At 38.4% G+C, this 18,606-nt stretch overlaps 1 protein-coding gene across 1 annotated transcript; it reads right to left on the bottom strand.

Moving 5' to 3' along the window:
- Nucleotides 1-11,440: 11,440 nt before the first annotated feature.
- LOC116319212 (interferon-induced protein 44-like) lies at nt 11,441-17,540 on the bottom strand. Its single transcript, XM_031738477.2, has 9 exons — nt 17,485-17,540; nt 16,653-16,699; nt 13,978-14,010; nt 13,816-13,849; nt 13,022-13,217; nt 12,609-12,761; nt 12,342-12,513; nt 12,140-12,240; nt 11,441-11,933 (listed from the first exon to the last, which is right to left on the bottom strand). The coding sequence occupies exons 2-9, from the start codon at nt 16,678-16,680 to the stop codon at nt 11,757-11,759; spliced, it is 894 nt and encodes a 297-aa protein (XP_031594337.2). The 5' UTR covers nt 16,681-16,699; nt 17,485-17,540; the 3' UTR covers nt 11,441-11,756.
- Nucleotides 17,541-18,606: the final 1,066 nt, after the last annotated feature.

Here is an 18,606-nt window from a genome sequence, read left to right as displayed (position 1 = left end):
CACGCCTGGATCTGTGGTTATTTATGGATTCTTCTCTCAACATTGAACCCTTAACAGTTGGAATAAAATGGTTACATAAGCATTTTGCTGAAGTTTCGAAATTTAGAGTGTAAAAGTGTTTTGGAGATTATATCTCCTATCCCTCCTGTTGACGCATGGAGAGTAACTCCATGTGTCACTAAGGCTGCTGTTTTGTGTAGAGATTTTGGAAGTATTGGTTTTCCTTCACAAATCATCAAGTCATCTCTTAGTTGCGCTCCGCATTTCAGCCATTTCTTTTGCTCAGCTGTGGGAGCTGCTTTTTGTTCATCCTTTGTCAGTAAAATTGTTTCCCTTTGTAATTTCATAGTCATTCTTCTGATGTGCTGCACACTTGCAAACTGCTAAATGTCGCATCACATGAGGAGTTTCCTCCCATGTAAACAGATGTGTGCCATGATAAAACCTTCTCCACACACTAGAAACAAAAAACTAATTTCAACCGTTGTTACATCTTATTCACTTATTTTATAATACAGTTATTTTTTCAAATCTAATATCAATCAACTAATTTGCATATCAGCTTATAATGCGCTAAGTTGACAGGTCAACAGAAATGCACGTTCAAAAGATTATCACAAAAGAGAATTTCCTCCATACAGTAAATTACTTGTGTTGCATCAATCAAGCAGAAAGCATCTCACAATTTATTGTATTACCAACTAAATTTATTGTCTGATTACTGCTTGGTCATACCAGACTCTCTCTGTGTCTTTATTTTTCCTTCTCTGTTTTCACAAACGTTTCACCTATTGTCCTGCAAGCTGGAGAGTTAAATGTCAGTAGTGGGTAAATTCAGCAGTTGATAACAAAACTATTAAGTTTTTTCCTGTTTTAGCACCAATGTGAGATATAGAGGCGCACATATAGTGTGTGCTCTAGTGTAAGCTGCTCTTCATTGCATGTATGTGTGTTAGTACGCTTGCATGCAGGGCCTCTGGGCCTGTCTCACCCAAAAGGGCGTTTTCTTAACAGTTGCCTTTCACTCGCGTGTGTTAAGAAAGGCAAATGTGCTTGTAGCCGTTGTGAGATTATTATGCTGTCATATATTACATTATACCTGTAATCAAAATGAGTGAATCATGATACTGCTGGAGGCCACATCATACTTCTTGTGTAATCAGTATGTAGTTTTAGTTTGCATCACACTTCTTAGTTAAAAGAATTTGAAAATCATTAGATTTATTAGATAGGTTTGTATTATCCTATACTGCTGATTCACTGCTGATTTACTGTGAGTGAGTTACACTGTTTCATGACATTTCATACTGCCGAGTTATGAAGAGAATATTGTATTCAGAGAGTAGGGGCCTCTCTCTCTTTTTTTTCTTCTTTGTGATAGTAAAGAGAACAGAGCACATGCCACGGGAGCGTCACCCCCACCCTTGGTGGAAGCAGAAAAACAGGGAGCCAAGGTCATAACTCAGGCTCACAAAGAGTCAGAAAGAATGTGAATACTTAGTTTTGTGGCTGTGGCGCATTTTGTATAGCTTCTTTTCTTTGTTTAGTAGCTTTCTGCCTTCACCTGAGGGTGTGCCCTAAGCATGTGACTTCAGGTCTCCATAATTGGAGTTTATTTAAAGATAAATAAGATGATTTCATATATTGCTCGCAGATCATGCACTAAATGGTATTTTGCAGTATTAGCTGTCTTCACCACTTAAACAAAACATCACTCTTTGTTTTATTATCATTATTATTATTATCATTATTATTATCCTGTCTCAAAACAGAAAATGAAATTGTAGTTGTTCTTGGCTGAGAAACACAAAACCTCTCTCTTTTTTTTTTTCTTCTTTTTTTTTTCAAAACAAGAAACTAAGTTTTAATTTTTCAGCCTAGTCACATAAAACAAAACAGACAACCCAGCTCTCAGCTGGCTCTGGACTTATCATCATCAAGGACGCATGGTGAGAGCTACTTCAGAAGTTACAGTACTCATCACTCAAGCAACATTTCAAAAAAAGGAACAAAAAACAAAACTCAGCACACTACACAGAGAACAACAACAATACACAACTGAAGGTGTTGTTCTTGTTTGTTCTCCTTGAATTTTAGAATAAAGTTATTACATCTGCATTAGTAAATCATATGCCTAATCATTATGTGTCACTGTGATCCACAAGTATGATCACAAATTTATTCATTTTTCAACCCAACAAAACAAACAAACAAAAACAAAAAACAAATTGCCTATGGCATCAAGGTTTTGCGTTCATATTAATTGAGTGTAAGCTGCTTTCTTCATTGCAAGTATTTATTACAATACGGTTTAATTCATGCATCTTATCACAGAGTTCTAAATTCAACCTATCTCCTCACACACACACGGTTTCCTGTCACCGACAGGCACACATTTCCTGTTTCTGCAGACTCTGTCTTTCATTGTATTTATAGTCTAAAAACCTCTTTAATTCTACTAAAACAATCTAAATCCTTGATCTAAAAACGATACACCTTTATTTCACACACACTTTTAAATTGAGCTTTTTCAGACATCAGGAATCATCACACACACTGCCTTTTCTCTCAAACTTCCACTTGTTCACACACTCTACTATGAACCTTTGTAGTGTTATTATTACTTATGTTTTATTATTTTTGTACAAATCACACCCAATCACTCAAAACCTACTACTCACAGCATTCACACAGTTAAAATCACTCAAAATATGCTTTCATACGAGTATTTCAGACATGCTTTTCAAGATATATAGAGGTCACTCACTGTACATCCACAGTAATGAATTCAAACTCTATTTATACAATTGTAGTGAGCAAAACCAGCATCTCCATGCACGTCACCGCTCCTCATTAGCTTGGTAGTGTCCACATATTTAATTCAGCTTCTCAATCTTGTAGCTTTAGCTGTTGTATACAGGGTTTGGCTCATTAGTTGTTAGTATAGGTTTGCTCTTCATCTTAACAAAGTCTCATCTAAGATGACAGATTTACAAGCAGGTCAGGTGTCTCTATGCACCTGATTAGTGTAGTTATTTCCTTATTTTCTTCATCTCCTATATCATTGTACTGAGTTTGAACAAACCTTAAGCTTGAATCAGACTACTTTTAACAATCTTCCACCTCACATCATAACTGACTGAGGTGCCTCTTAATATTAATATTATGTTATTATTAATGTTATTATCTTTTTATATAACAGCAATAGTATATTACAATATTTTATTTATATTTTATTTTGCATCCATCGAGGGATGGGGGTGATCTGCAGTTTCACCCCCTCCCAAGCTGGAGACATTTTCCTTTTCACACACTTTCCTTGGCTGAACAATGACAAAACCTTAATATACCTTATACATCTCTCTATTTCATTTAATATGTGTTTGTGTGAGTTATGTATTTTCTTTCATTCTATTCATTCTGGGCATGGTCTTCATCCTAACTATGTTTCATTGTTAAACCTTCTGTTAATGATTTCACACTGGTGTGCCCTGATGCAGATTTAACTATCAAGGTATCACTTGAGTACTTTAAGCTTTTGGTTTAATACTGTTTTGCATGCTCCAGTATCACAAAGCATGGTCATTGGTTGACCGTTGACATGGATGGTTACTGTGGGCTTATGCTCAGATCCTAGGAGTAACTGTTCTATATTGAAGATTTCAGTTTCTCCCTCCCCTTCCCGTTCTAGTCACTTACTCTGGTCTTCACTTCTATTCCTGCAATCTCTTGCAAAATGCCCTTCTTTTCCGCAGTTATAACAACGGTTATCTCTATCATTCCTGTCCCTTCTTTCTTCCTTAAAACCTACATTTCTCCTTCTTTTATTGCCTTAAAAATATTGTAGCTCTTGAGAGCCGTTTTATTTTCTTTTTTGGATCTTTTTCAGTATTTATTTCTGCCTGTAAGGTTTCTTTTAGTTTTGTTAAAGCGGAGGGGCTACACTTTCCCTCCCATGTCGGGCATTTTGTTTTCTTAGGATTTCTCCATCTACATGCACTAATTTGTCCGGCGCCTGGACATTTCTTTTCTAACCACTGCTCGTCAGCAGTGAGTTTTGTTGTTTTATTACCCATTATTAGTTTATGCTTCTTTTAGCGCTTAGTAATACACACACACCTGCGGAGCTTTCACTGGCAGGAGAACAGTGAGAGGTGGCTGACACGCCCTTCTACTTTTGAGCTATTCTCAAAAGCGGTGTCGACTTTATGTGATAAAACACGACCTTCCTCTCAGTTCACCAGTACTTCAGCGACCAACAGTAAACAAATCAGTGGAATAGTTCAGCCTCCTTATTGTGCTGTAAAAATCAACTTATTCCACCACAAAAATAGACAATAAAAGACAGACAGTTTCAACGCGCGTTCACGCTACCAGCCTCTTAAGGCGAGCGTACTGCTTCCAGCCACTGTGGGCGAGCTAGGCCTATTTTACCCTTTCGGGGAGCTACCAATCACTTATGACGAGCTCAATCTTTATTTTAGTGCTTCCAACCCTCTGCGGGCGAGCTGACTACCAGTCCTCAAGACGAGCTTAATGCTTCCAGTCTCTCTTGGACGAGTCTATTTTCTTTTAAGTTTCGTTTTTGCGCAAACCTTTATTATCTCAAAGTAGTCTGTCTTACCTTGGCGCTGGTTTCTTCAGATGCACCTGATCAGCCCCCGACGGTGCGGACCGCTTGTAAAACGTTGACCAAGACCCGAATTCACGCTCTTGGGTTTTATCACACACCTAGTGCGTGAGCTGCCGGCAGACTTCAACGTGGGCTTCTCGCACCGACGGGACCTGGTGAGGCGCCTTCTGTGAGAGCTGCTTTAAATAGGCTGTCTCATCCGGCTCGAAGGACCAAGAAATGTCGGGGGAAATCTCCCAAATAGAAGGCTGCCAAAGTAAAACAGAGACACAGTGAGACAATATAATCAATCACATGTACATGGGTGAACGTCTCAGAAGAGAGTCACACAGTGTACTTCTTTATTCGTGCATTTATAGTCACTGGTGACAACAGTGAATACGTCTATTCATAGGCAGAGGAATGTTAGTGCGTAGGGAGTGAAGATAAGAGTGGTTGAGGTGTATGTGTGTGTGTTGTGAGATTCAGAAGGACGCAGCCCTTCTTCTTGTTAGAGAGCGCAGATAAAAGTATCCAGCTCTCCTCTTCCTGCTTGTTCAGCTATTATCGCTGTGAGAAAGAATTTATAAAACAGTCTTGTAGTGGACAACAGTCTAAGTCATCAAAAGGTCAACATACAGTATTCTATCATATGCAAACTTATATCATTAAAAGCTTATACTGACTACTAAGTACAATTTTCCATTGACAGTTTAACTATGAAGAAATTGTTTGGCATCTTTATGTTATCCTTTTAAAAGGTAACTTCAGGTGTCCATCTGAGGCAGATTCTTCCATGAACTTGAGGTCCACCTCCTTTTCATTAAAGTCATAATTGTATTGACTTTTCAACGTTTCCTCCAGCTTACAAACAGATATCCTATTCATGACTGCTGGTGGGTGCTCGCTGTCCAAGTTGCTTTTACCACCTTCTAAAGAACCATTTATGGCCCATCCCAATGCTGTTCATATAGCACATGGGCCAGTCCCCTGGCTATGAATGACCTCCAGTGGTTCCAATAACTTGGGAGCATTGCATTCAATCAACAGGTCCACTTTAGCCATTATGTAGGAATTTGAACCTTTGATAGATATGGCCACTTGACCAGATCTTGTGGGTTTTTTGCAAGGTTATCTGTAGTGACAGACATCCTTTACTGTGTTAGGACTTCTGGAAGTTCATAGAAGGCACTGTTGCCCAAACCAGGAATTTCTAGACCAGCAAGTTAGTGTGCAGAGACAACTTTTTCTTGACCCATCATTTGTAACAGAAAGCAAGTTATTTTACCCACAAGATTTAGCCTTTGCATGATGTGCTCTGAACAGAAACTAGCTGAACTGTCAGAATCTAAAATGCATATATCTGTATGACATGACTACCTTTAACGGATTTTATTTGAACTGGCAGAATGGAAAGCAAGCCACTGTCTCTTCTGGCCCCTGTATGACCACAAGTTTTATAGGAACTCTCCAGAGGATTCTGGACCTAAACTATTTGTGCCTCTGTTATCAATATGGAGGACAGTGTCAAACACTTGTACAGTCTTTACTAATGTGCCTAGCACCTAAGCAACCAAAACACAGCCCTTTCTCCTTTAGAAAAAGCATTTTGTCTTTGTGCTTCCTCTGCTGAAACTGTTGACACTCCTCCAGTGTGTGTTGTTGAGTACAGCAGATACAACATGGCTTTACTGTAAAGTCATGGTTTGTTGTGGTAATTAACCTTCCCGTGCTGTAGGTTTTATCCATGTTCATGGGTGTGACTGTATCAGCAAAGCTGTTCCTTTTAACTTGTTTGGTTGGCTTTAACTTTCTTCAGTTTGTTGTTGACCTTTCAGACAGGGATTGTTGATGTTACATTCTGAATGTCCGGAAATAAAGGATCCAAAAGAATTCGAAACCAAATCTAACTCTATTTTTAGAATTTGTCAGTACATCATATGCAAAGGCTCTCCAGTTCGCTCTCATTTTGTATGGCAGTTTGCATAAAATGATTTTCATGTTCATTTGCATATCCAGTTCCTGCATACATTGCAGGGTTTTCATGACATTACAACTCCCATGTAAGAACAGAGAATGTGCTTGCAATGATTTCACATCTTCATTTTTAATGGCAGGCCAGGATCATGCCTTTTCAATGTAAGCAGTTGCGAGTTTATATTCATTTCCAAAGTGCTCTTTGAGCATTTGCTTTGCTTGTATATAGCCTTGTCCTGCAGCCATATATTGGCAACTGCATACTAGCTCTCTTGGCTGTCCTGTTGTAAACTGCTCTAAATAATACAGTACAATACAATTTTCTTCCACTCCTTGTTCAAACGCAGCGATGAAAGAGATGTACTGAAGAGGATCACCATTGAATACAGGGATTTTCCTGGATGGTATGGATGATGAACGCTGATGCTGAACCAGGGTTGCTGTTATTTCATTTCGTCTTTGTAAAATGGCACAAATATCCTCAGACTGTCTTTCTCCTACTGTAAGAATCGACCTGCGTGGTAGAGGATCCAAATTATGAAATTCTGTTGTGGTGCCTGTTTGAGCTTGTAGAGCCTCACTTTCTATTTGTGCTTGCGGTAGGATCATTGCAGATACACTGCTTTTAGTATTGCAGTTTTATCTTCTTTGACTGGTGTACCGGGCTTGACAGCGGCTGCATCTGCAGTTTTTCTCTATCTATGCGATATATCTATGCCACCAAGTAATGCGGCTTTTTCTGCTTTTGCTTTTATTCTTGCAGAAGAAGTTGTGCTTACTTTACCACTAGTTGAGCCTTTAGTGATGGAAGTGATTTATCAACAACATTTGAAACATTGTCCTCTGGGTTAACACCATCATCAACACCATTATTACCCTTTAAATTCAAATGTTCGCAACCAGATAAGCACTGTCTCACTTCATAAGCAAACTTATCAAAAGATATTATTTTTGCTTTAAACCATGTTTCATGCTTTTCTTTTTCATCATCTGGTAACAAACACTTCAATGGACCATGAAAAATTTTTGCTCCATTACACAAAACAACTAAATCACTGAATGACGCTTGAACCATAGAGGTTTTATTCAGAATCAGAGAGACTTTATTTATCCCCAAGGGGCAATTAAGATACAACAGAGCAGCATGACTTTGAAGATAAGGACAAGGCATAAACAGGCAATAAGAGTGAGATAATAAATACATAGAATATACAGTATATACACAGTTTTAAAATGAAAGTGACTGAATAGGTGAATAAATAACTGTAATTGTCTAAAAGTGAATAAACTGTCGGCAGTATAAAAACAGTATAGAGTAGTTTATGTTTCAGGTGTGGGAAATGGTCTTATCGGCTGCAGTTAAAAAGCAGGGTGGGAGCCATTAAAATGCAGGGTGAAGAATGTGAGAGGGGTCACTGATGATTTGGCTGCCTGTCTAAGGGCCTGTTGGCTGAAAACCTGTGCCAGAGTTCTGACAGGCAGGCCAATGATTTTAGAGCACACTGATGCAGTGTGCTGCAGTCTGTTCCTGTTCTGAAGGCTGAGGGAGTGGAACCAGCAGGTGATGGAGAAGGTCATGATGCTTTCCAGGAAGGCATAGTTAAAAGTCATCATGATGGGTGTACTGACTCCAAAGGAGTTGAGTTTCCTAAAGAGGTATAGCTGTTGGTGGCACCGCCTGAGATTCTCCTCTGTGTTGGCAGAGAATTTCAGGATGTTGTCAAAGATGGTTCCCAGGTATTTGTACTCCTCAACTACCTCCACTGGCTTCCCGTGGATGGTGGTGGTGACTGAAGCAGCCAGATCCCTCTGCCTACTGGAGAAGGTCACTACCATCTCTTTGGTTTTGCTCACGTTCAGAAAAGAGAAAAGCAGAAAAAGCAAAATGCTCCTAAAACAGTTAAATCATCTATGTGTGTTTGTGACTAGTAGATGATTATAGGACTATCTTCATTAAAGGAACATTGGGGGTTGTTACAGTGATAGTGTGGCTATGTGTGAATATGTGTTTTTTAGAAGGTGGAAAAAACTTTCTGTTTAAAACTATTAGCCTCTGTGTGTTTCAGAGCACTAAAGAAAAGCAAAATACCCCTAAACTAGTTAAATTAAATCATCTATGTCTAAATAACAGAACTCTGAGACCTATACAATCCTTTAAAACAGCTTAATTAAAACACATAATGGTTTCATTAAATAAAACGCTATTAAACACATATGACCCCTGAACTCACAAGCATGTGCAAAGTCCGTTCACGCGCACATGCCCTCACATGAATGCGCAGGGGGATAGGGGAGGGGGTGAGGGGATGCGGGTGGGGGGGCAAAAAAAGTATAGGTATATTACTACTCATGAATAATAGTCTGACTCTGAAAGTCAGAAAGACTTTCATGCAGCATCCACTAAGCACTCAGCTGCCAAGGAAAGGAGGAATTCCTATTGGTCCCTGGGATCAGGATTATTCCATGCAAATAATGCAAGGTCAGCCCATGCATTATTTGCATAGGAGGGCTTTTTAACAATTCTTTTTGACAGAGGCAGCGCCATGCTTGTACCAATCTGCTATCACTAAGGAAAGTAAACTTTGAAAGATAAAAAATGAGAGTGCTTATACCACTTGGATGCTTGTATGGGTTTATAACCAAAGTCATTTAATATCCATCGTTCAGTGTTGGGAAGGTTACTTTTAAAATGTATTCCACTACAGATTACAGAATACATGCCCCAAAATGTATTCTGTTAAGTTACTCAATGAGAGTAACGTATTCTTAATACTTTGGATTACTTAATAAATTATCATGATTGTATAACTACATGAATGTACTATTGTGGTGTGATTTATTACTATTACTGAAGGCTACTCGCCATACCAATACCAACTAGGTTTTTAAATCTTAATATAAAATGAGTAACAGTAGGGTGGACATTAGTTAAGGCTGCACTTTTAGCAGTGACCTCGTATAGAACTATTTCTGTATCAGCAGTTTTCTTTTTGTCTGTTAATAATCATGTGAAACTGCACATGATTATTTGCAGCTCGCAGGATTTTAATGCAATCTATCAGGTCTAAAAACAGCATGTTAATACGTGGAGATCCTTAGGGGGCTGCTCCAAAAATGATTAGATTATATTTTGAATATTTGTTCAATTCTCTTCACAACCCCAGCTGTCTGTTCTACGCTTTGAGTGTTTACGTAAATAAAAATAAAAGCGTTCTAACATTTCACTTGTTTGTTTTTATTCAGGCATACATGTATACTGTTTTTATTAAGAGAGATTAAGCTTGTGTTTCTGTCATGTAGTGATTGTGCTCAACTGTATGAAGTCAAAGGAGTTTGCAAAGAAAAGCGTCTGGACTTCTTTGAGTTGCTTGAAGACGTTTCACCTCTCATCCGAGAAGCTTCTTCAGTTCTAAGGTCAAATGGCCGAGAGTCCCAGATTTAAACCCAGTGGGAGTATCCCCCCAAAGAGGGACAAAGGACCCCCTGGTGATCCTCTAATCACATGAGCCAAGGTGTGAAAGCGGGTGTGGGACCTAATCAGCCAGGGTTTCGGGTGAGCCCATTGTGAAACCTGGCCCCACCTTGTCATGTGAATCCCTGAGGTCAGATGGCCCAGGATGTGAGTGGGCGTTAAGGCGTCTGGGGAGGGAACTCAAAACTGGATTATAGATGGCAGACAGTTGGTGTCGTAAACCACCACCTCTGTTCAAAGATGGTCGCTCACAGTGGACATAGATGGCCTCTTTCACTCCTCTTTCAAACCATCTGTCCTCTCTGTCCAAAATGTGAACATTGGCATCCTCGAAAGAGTGACCTTTATCCTTAAGATGCAGATGGACTGCTGAGTCTTGTCCCGTGGAGGTGGCTCTTCTATGTTGTGCCATGTGCCTTGTGAAGTGGCTGTTTGGTCTCTCCAATGTAGAGGTCTGGGCATTCCTCGCTGCACTGTACAGCATACACCACGTTGTTAAGTCTGTGTTTTGGAGTTTTGTCTTTCGGGTGAACCAGTTTCTGTCTGGAACACAGACTTGGAGTAATTAGGACCCTACACCACCAGGCAGAACTTGTTCCCTCTAAGCCTGAGGGAAAAAAGAAGGAACACACACACGTAAAGGAAGCACTCAAAACATGTGGTTATCCTAACTGGGCGTTCATAAAGTCAGCAAAGAGGCACAGAAAAGAAGATCAGACACCAGCGAGGGAGGATAAGAAAGACAGACGCAACAACGTTGTCATCCCCTATGTAGCCGGTGTATCAGAGAAACTCAGGAGAGTTTTCTCCAAGCACGACATCCCAGTGTACTTCAGACCCAGCAACACACTCAGACAGAAAAAAAAGGGCCGTGGGTCGTATTCAAACCCAGGCTGGCAGCTCGTAGACATCTGATATATGACTACATGCTCATCCAACTGAGCTAAACCTGTGTCTATTGCCAAAACTGGAGAAGGCATAGAGAGGGGATCCCAAGTGTTATAGGACGGAAAGCATGTACACCCTGGACAAGTCACCAGTTCATTGCAGAGCTAACATCATTAAACGTGGCTTTATGAAATAAATGTGACTTAAAAGAATATGTTAAAAATGAAAATGATAAACTGAAAAATACTATATGTTATTTATTCTGATTATTTGTTGTGAACTTATTAACCCAAACATGTTGGAGCAAGAAAGATGGGACAGCTCCTAAAATATCTTTAATTGCTAACATTCTCAATGTTATGTCAGTATTATAAATACAGTGAACGAATAAACACACACTCTCTGGTCAGTCTTCATTATTTTAAGTGAACAGATTTAATTACAGTTCTGGAAACAAGAAATCACTGATTCACAGAGGAGAGTCTTGCATCTAGGGTTGAAATGATTTATTTGAGTTACACGGCAGACAACAGGTTGCAGGCATATATGTGTCATTTTTTCTACTGTTAATATTTTGAACATACAATAAATAACAAAAAGGATATGTATTGATTTTCTGTGAAGGTTATTTGGATTTAATTTGTGAAGGAACAAAAGGTGAAATAAAATAAGAACAACACAAAAAACAGTAAAATAAAGTTTATAAAGAAATCAACTTTTTGTGTGACTGTGATTGTAAAGATGGCAAAGCAAGATCACCTGAAGAGTAACTGAACATTTTCATTTTCTATCCTCCTCACACATTGATTACAGGTCATGATCATCCTGGTCATTCAGGTAGTCCTCTCCATAGTCAATGATCTTTTTCAGTACACTCAGTATCAGTGAATCCACATCGTTCTCCGTCTCAATCTCTGTGTGGTAGTTCTTCACGAGGAAGATGCAGTTCAGTGGAATACCCAGGTTCATGCTCACTTTTCCCATCTAAGTTTAAACAATATTACATTTTAAGAAAACTGAAACTGTATTGTTGCACTAGTGACATAATTATAAATTACTTATTGAATTATTTGCACTGATTCCAGCTGAGGTTTCTGTACAGATATACTAAAATGTACAGCTGAATTACAGATGTTACATTCATGTGTAAACTGTCTACAAACTCATGAAAGTTACTTCTTTGAACATACCAGCTCATTCAAGTACTTGCTCTTGTAGGCGTTCTTTATGTCTTTTTTGACTTCAGGACAGGCTTCATCAATTCTATTCATGATGGCTATTTGTGGGATCCCTGCCAACACAGAAACCAATGCAATCATTTTATATCATGTTTTTCTAGTATTTAAATTGTGAAATCATACATGCTCTTAGAACAACAACATCTGCTCTCACCTTTGTTACGAGCTGCTGCTCTGACACCTTTCATCTTCTTCACAGTTTCATCGTCGATCATGTTCACTGTGTCAGCACGAAGGACTAAAGCCAGAATGTGGGCTTTGTCATCTAAAGTGGAGGAGCTTCTGTAGTTAGCATCCGTTTCAGGCAAGGGACATTTGGGATTGAACTGGGGGAAAAAAAGCAAAATCACCTAAACTTTTTTGCATGATACAGTTTCTGTATCACAGACTGTGTACAAGCATCTGAATGAAGATGCCATACCCTGTAACCTTCTTTGACATGTCCACTAATGGCAAGTTTGATGTCTTCCACATGAATTCCTCCTTCATGGTCCCTCTCAAGGCCCATGGTGTCAGTGAAGACAAAAGGATAAAAAGTTTCTGGATTTCCTTTCTGAATTTTATATGTTTTGTGCTGTAAATAAAAAATGTGGTGTTGTTATATTAGCGCCACATACTAAAGACTCTAAACAGTTTTCATTTGCATAATAATTTATACACTAGTTGTACTATTTTGTAATCTTTTTATAGCTAGTTAGTTTTATAGTCTACAAAGCAGTTACCACTGCAGTGCATTCCTGTAGTCCTAGAAAATCTTGTAGGAAATGTGGTTTTTTTTTTCATGCAAGCCTCTAACAGCAACTGTCTTTAGAGGAGATGCCTCCTCATACTTACTGCAATGGTGAAACTATCACCAGAGTTTGCCGCTGCCAAAGCTCGAATTGCGATTTTGCCTCTTAAAACACTGTCGACAGAGTTGATGAAGCTGGACTTTCCAGCACCTGGTGGTCCATAAAGCAGGATTCTGAGGTGCTGGACATCTTTGTGAGGCTTGTAATCTCTGACAAGCTGCAGTTCTCGCTGTCTTTCTCTGTTCATTAGAAAATTACAATAGCAGTTAGTTTGTTACTTACAATTTACACAACAGTGTTATGAACAAACGCAAAATAAACAAAACACTTGAGGGCTGTACTACCAAGCCAGACTGACATGGTCAGGTTTGCATTGGCTCGCTTGATAATACCTAAAAACAGAGTCACAGAAAATTAGCATCATCATGGTGGTTATTATTGATAACTCAGGCATCTTTGCACATGTCATTGGCCTGATTTAATTCAAAATCACAACAACAGCCGCCTCAAGGCCATTTATATTAGAGGAAAATGTGATGGTGATAAATTAAGATTATAAGAAGTATAACAGCAAGAGGCAAGTGAGAAACAACTGCAGAAAATGATTAATCTTAAATCTCTAATTTAATACATTTATTTTGGCACTCTCCACGTTCAGAACTATGATATATTGCTAACAAGACAGCTGCACAGTGGAGTTTTGAATCTTTCTATTGATACATTTACACATTATATAATCTGGTCTGACATTGACATCTAATAACAATCATGTGTTAATAACGTAAGTCAAATTGAACTTGTAGAACACAAAGAAGGAACCACAGCCTTAATACTCACTTCCATGGTATGTTCCTTGTTGGTTCCTCAAAAACTGTAAAGTGAACATGTTAATTGTGTGAATCACAACAGAAGGGAATTGTTTAAATAAATTTTACATTATTATGTGTCTGTTTTATCTTAACACTTAAACAAATTTATACTATATTTTAAATTTCTTACTAGGAGGTGAAGGAGGAGGTGGAGGAGGAGGAGCTGCAATTAAAATATGACATGTGCATGTCAACATGTTAGTAACACTTTTCCATATTCAGTATCAGTTTTATTTTATATTCCTATATATGAAATTACATTTTACCAGTGATGGGAATAACGGCGTTACAAGTAACGGTGTTACTAACGGCGTTACTTTTTTCAGTAACAAGTAATCTAACTAATTACTATTCCTATCGTTAGAACGCCGTTACCGTTACTAACAAGAAAATGCGGTGCGGTCGCGTTACTTTTTTTCAACAAACAGACGGTTGAAGCTGTCTTCAGCTTACCGCATCTTATATCAGTTGCACGGAAGTAGCTGTAAGTAATCTGGACGCTACAGCTTTAAGCAGCTGCGCGCTCCCGCGGACGGTAATCACTTTCTGCCCGACGATCACTTTCTAGCACAACACCTGGAGCTAAGGTAGCAAAACAATCGCATGAGTGCTGCTGTTTGACTGAGGAAGAATAAAGTAGTCGTGGTAAGCCAATCACATGACCACTTCAAGATGACAAAGCAACAAGGTGATATATACCAGTTTTTAAATAGTGCTGACAGGCCACGTAAAACCAGAGTCATGATAAACATATACGCGGTGTTTTTTTTCTGAATACTTTCATCACGTTTAGTGTCTAAGGACAGCGCTTGCAAGCACTCTCTGCTTGTGACCAAAATAACAAAACAAAAATCAGCCCTTTCATGACATTTGGTTGTTTGGAAAGAGGGGGAAGTTTTAGGAGTGACGGCGAGAGAGAGAGAGAGAGAGAGCAGAAAAAGAGAGAGAGCGAGTTTTGAGATGTGAGAGGTTTGTGAAGTTTAGCGTGTTTGGAGTGTGTAGTTAATGTGTTGTCTTGTGTAGTTAGTGTGTAGTGTTGTGGACAGTTTTGTGTTGTGTGTCAAAACAATGAGGCGACTGCTGTCTCCAGGTATCGGGCTGTGATGTTCTCCTTTATAGTGGACAGAAATTATTTTTTTGGAGTGGTACAAATAATTTGTGTGGCATCTTATTGAATGCAGAACACCTGATTGTTCTTTAAATAGTTTGAAATGCTTGTTTAAAAAAGGGTAAAAGGTAAATGGCTGCAAATATGTTTGCAAAACTTGTGCATATGATTTTAAAATTGGCAATTTATATTTGCATTTAAAGTTATGAAATATGATTAAATAAACATGTTTGTGGTTGTTACAGTAAAAAAAACTTTTCTAATTGGAATTTATGTTTTTTGTCTAATTTTAAATCAATTGTGTTAATACAGTATGCCAAAATGAAAACATAACTGTAAATTCAGACACGCGAGGTTGTGCTGAAAAGGATAATACCAAACAAGGCAAAGTAAATTTTTAACGGTGAAATGTTGAGGTAAACTCAAAAGTAGTGAAAAATGGCCAATTATAAAATTATACCCTGGACCCTCTGGGGTCCAGGGTATAATTTTTTTTAAAGTAACGCAATAGTTACTTTTCAAGTAATTAATTATTTTTAGAATCTTGTAACTCAGTTACTAACTCAGTTACTTTTTTGAGGAAGTAACTAGTAACTATAATTAGTTACTTTTTCAAAGTAACTTGCCCAACACTGCATTTTACCATTTGCCTCATTCAGCTTGTTTATGTGTGTGTGTGTGTGTGTGTGTTCGTTTCTCTCTCTCTCTCCCCTGTCCACGAAGCGTAAACGATAAACATGTGTGTTGTGTTTACCGTAAACACGGCAATTTACAAATAAAGTTGCTAATTTAGCAACTTTTATGAACACACCTCAAAAAGCTACTTGGTAAGTCAAGTCAAGCAAGCTTTATTTGTATAGAGCAATATTATACCAAAAAGCCCAAAGAGCTTTACACGCTGGAAAACATAGTGACAGGAAATGAAAAAAAAGTATATTTATGAATGATGGGTTTAGATTTTATTATTGTCATTTGTATTAAGAAATATTTAACCATATATGCTTAGAGGTGTATAATCGATTGTGTCGTGATAGGAGGTTTGATCCTTTATAGTCTGCAACAGCATTGTGTGCATTCCAGAGTGTTCTGGTTTTCACACCCACACTCTGGGAGCATGGGAGAGGTTGTACCTTGTCTTATTGTTTTATGGTAGGATAAACGTATCTATATCTGTTTTAGGCTAAGTGCCTTTTGTTTAGATGGACGGCTCTGGGGAGTCTTCCTGGGGTCACAGTTTGACCCCCCACACACACACACACACACACACACACACACACACACACACACACACACACACACACACACACACACACACACACACACACACACACACACAAGGTATTCTTTGTCCACATGTATACCTATGTAAGCCGTTATATGTTAATGACCCTATGCATATTCAAGTAACCACAATAAAAGGAGTGCTATGGGGAACCTGGCTGAGAGTCTGACGGAGGTCAAGTGGGTGGAATGACACTTGGCTCCAGGCAGGCCTCCTCATGCATGAGTAACACAAAGAACTTTGCCTACTTGTGTCTTGTTTTTGCTGTGTAGTAAATTGTCCTGAACGTTCCAGCGAATAGGTTTATGCTACAAACCTATCAATGAACTTATTAAAGCAGAGCTACAAACAAACAAGCAAAATATCAGAACTATTTAATCCATAAAATGTCACATTAAAAACAATATCAGCTTACCCCAAAAATAGTTTTTTAATTTCTTCATGTTTCTTTGTACCAACCACCTGTGAATAAAACAAAGTGAAAAGACAGTCAACATGTGTTCAAATTGTGGTCACAAATATTTTTTACTTGTAAATCAGACTGCGTAGTGTTGTACTGATTTTTTTAAACTTGTAAACCAAAATATCTGAAAATGTTATGTTTGTGCATCCATAGATGAGAATTTGTGTGTGTGCAATAAACAGACTTGTGTTTGTAAAAAATAATTACACAAGTTACAATTTTTCTGTTAAGGTCTGTTTACAAATACAAAGCAAAAAACTAAACGTAAAACTCTCCGCTCAAGTTCCCTGCTTGTGTGTAACTTTGAACTTGCAAGTAAAAATTTTGACCGCTTTTTTTCCTTTCAGCTGATTGGTTAATTTTATGTCAATCACAAATTTAACAGTCCAATTAGAGAACAGATGGGTTTGGCTGTTGGAGGGGCGCTTTACTGACCTTCCTGTTCCTGGAAAAGTAATATGTTTTGAAGATCTCAAAAGGCTCATACAAGTTAGATCCTTTAACTTTCAGTAGCTGTTGAAAGGATTAAGTTGTGGTATACCGATGGTCAGAAATACCATTATTATTTTAGTATTACTTTAACACAAAGTCAGGGGTGACCCAGGACCAGTGCTGTGAGTCACGCTGCGACTCTTCAAAATGCCACGTCAAGTTAAAAACATTGTGTCTGTGTATCTATATAGATAGATAGATAGGATATTGGACTATATGTCTAAATATGCATTAATATGCATTTAATCATAGTTTTCCAAAAGTATTGAAATGATAACACATGTTAGCATACCTGAATATCCAATTGTGCTGTGAAGATATTGGTTCTCTGGTGTGTCCTGCACTGATGCGGACTGAGTATGACTTTTCTTATATAAGCATTCTTTCAGTTTCATTTGGGTCATGTGACTTCTATGAATTCCCCCCTAAATAGTCCACACTAGGCCGTTATAACTTCTTTGTTTATATGTGTCATGCACTTCAAGGTTCAAGGTTCAAGGTTCTTTCAAAAAAAGGGGAGGGGGGTAGAGGAATAACATTATATATATATATATATATTGTATATACATTGGGTGAATGTGCAGTAGTAGCAGCAAGCAGGTGAATTCTGTACATTAATAAGATTAGACATCTGACTATTTTACAGAATAGACAATATAAACATATTTAAAGTTAAAGGAATTTGAAATTTGAAATGTACATTGTGCCTGGGTTTAGAGTGTCTGGAAGAGAGTCCTGTCTCAGTCAGTTATAGGTGATGTGAGAGGGGCGGGTGTGTGTGTGTGTTTGTTGCCAGGATGGGACGGGTCCTTCAGTATCTGCGCTGCTCTAGTCCGGCATCTCCTGGTGTAGGTGTCCTGAAGCGGGGGGAGAGCAATCCTGCAGCAGCGTTCTGCTGTACGGATCACTCTCTGGAGAGCTTTTTGGTCCTTCACACAGCTGTTCCCGAACCACGCTGTCATGTTCTGTGTGAGGATGCTCTCCACAGCGCCTGTATAGAAAATCCTGTATAGAAACTTGTACTTCTTAGAGCGGAATTATTTATTCAAAAGTTCCTTCTTAGATACATGGTAATTAATGACTAATGTTATAATAATTACCATAGTGTATACAATGCCTGGTTCTAGATGTAAGTTTTGAACTATTGGAAGTGAAAGAAAAAAGTATTTGAGCGTGAGTTTTTTTTATAGTTCAGCCAACCTGCTCTACATGTATTCTACAGTATCTCCATGTGCTAACAAAACCATGGAGTTTAATTATATGTTTGAACCAAAAGTGCAAACGTGGTTGTCACTGATAAACTAAAGATTGGGTATGTGGGATTAAAAGTGAATACTGCCAGGAACTAATACAGCAAGCTCAAAGTTCTGAACTCAAATTAAGTATAACTTAAAATAATACAAATATTCAATTT

Source organism: Oreochromis aureus, linkage group 23 (genome assembly GCF_013358895.1).
Source record: "Oreochromis aureus strain Israel breed Guangdong linkage group 23, ZZ_aureus, whole genome shotgun sequence".
Classification (NCBI taxonomy): Eukaryota; Metazoa; Chordata; class Actinopteri; order Cichliformes; family Cichlidae; genus Oreochromis; species Oreochromis aureus.
The sequence above is the reverse complement of the archived record's forward strand: the minus strand, read 5'-3'. Positions and strand labels throughout refer to the sequence as shown.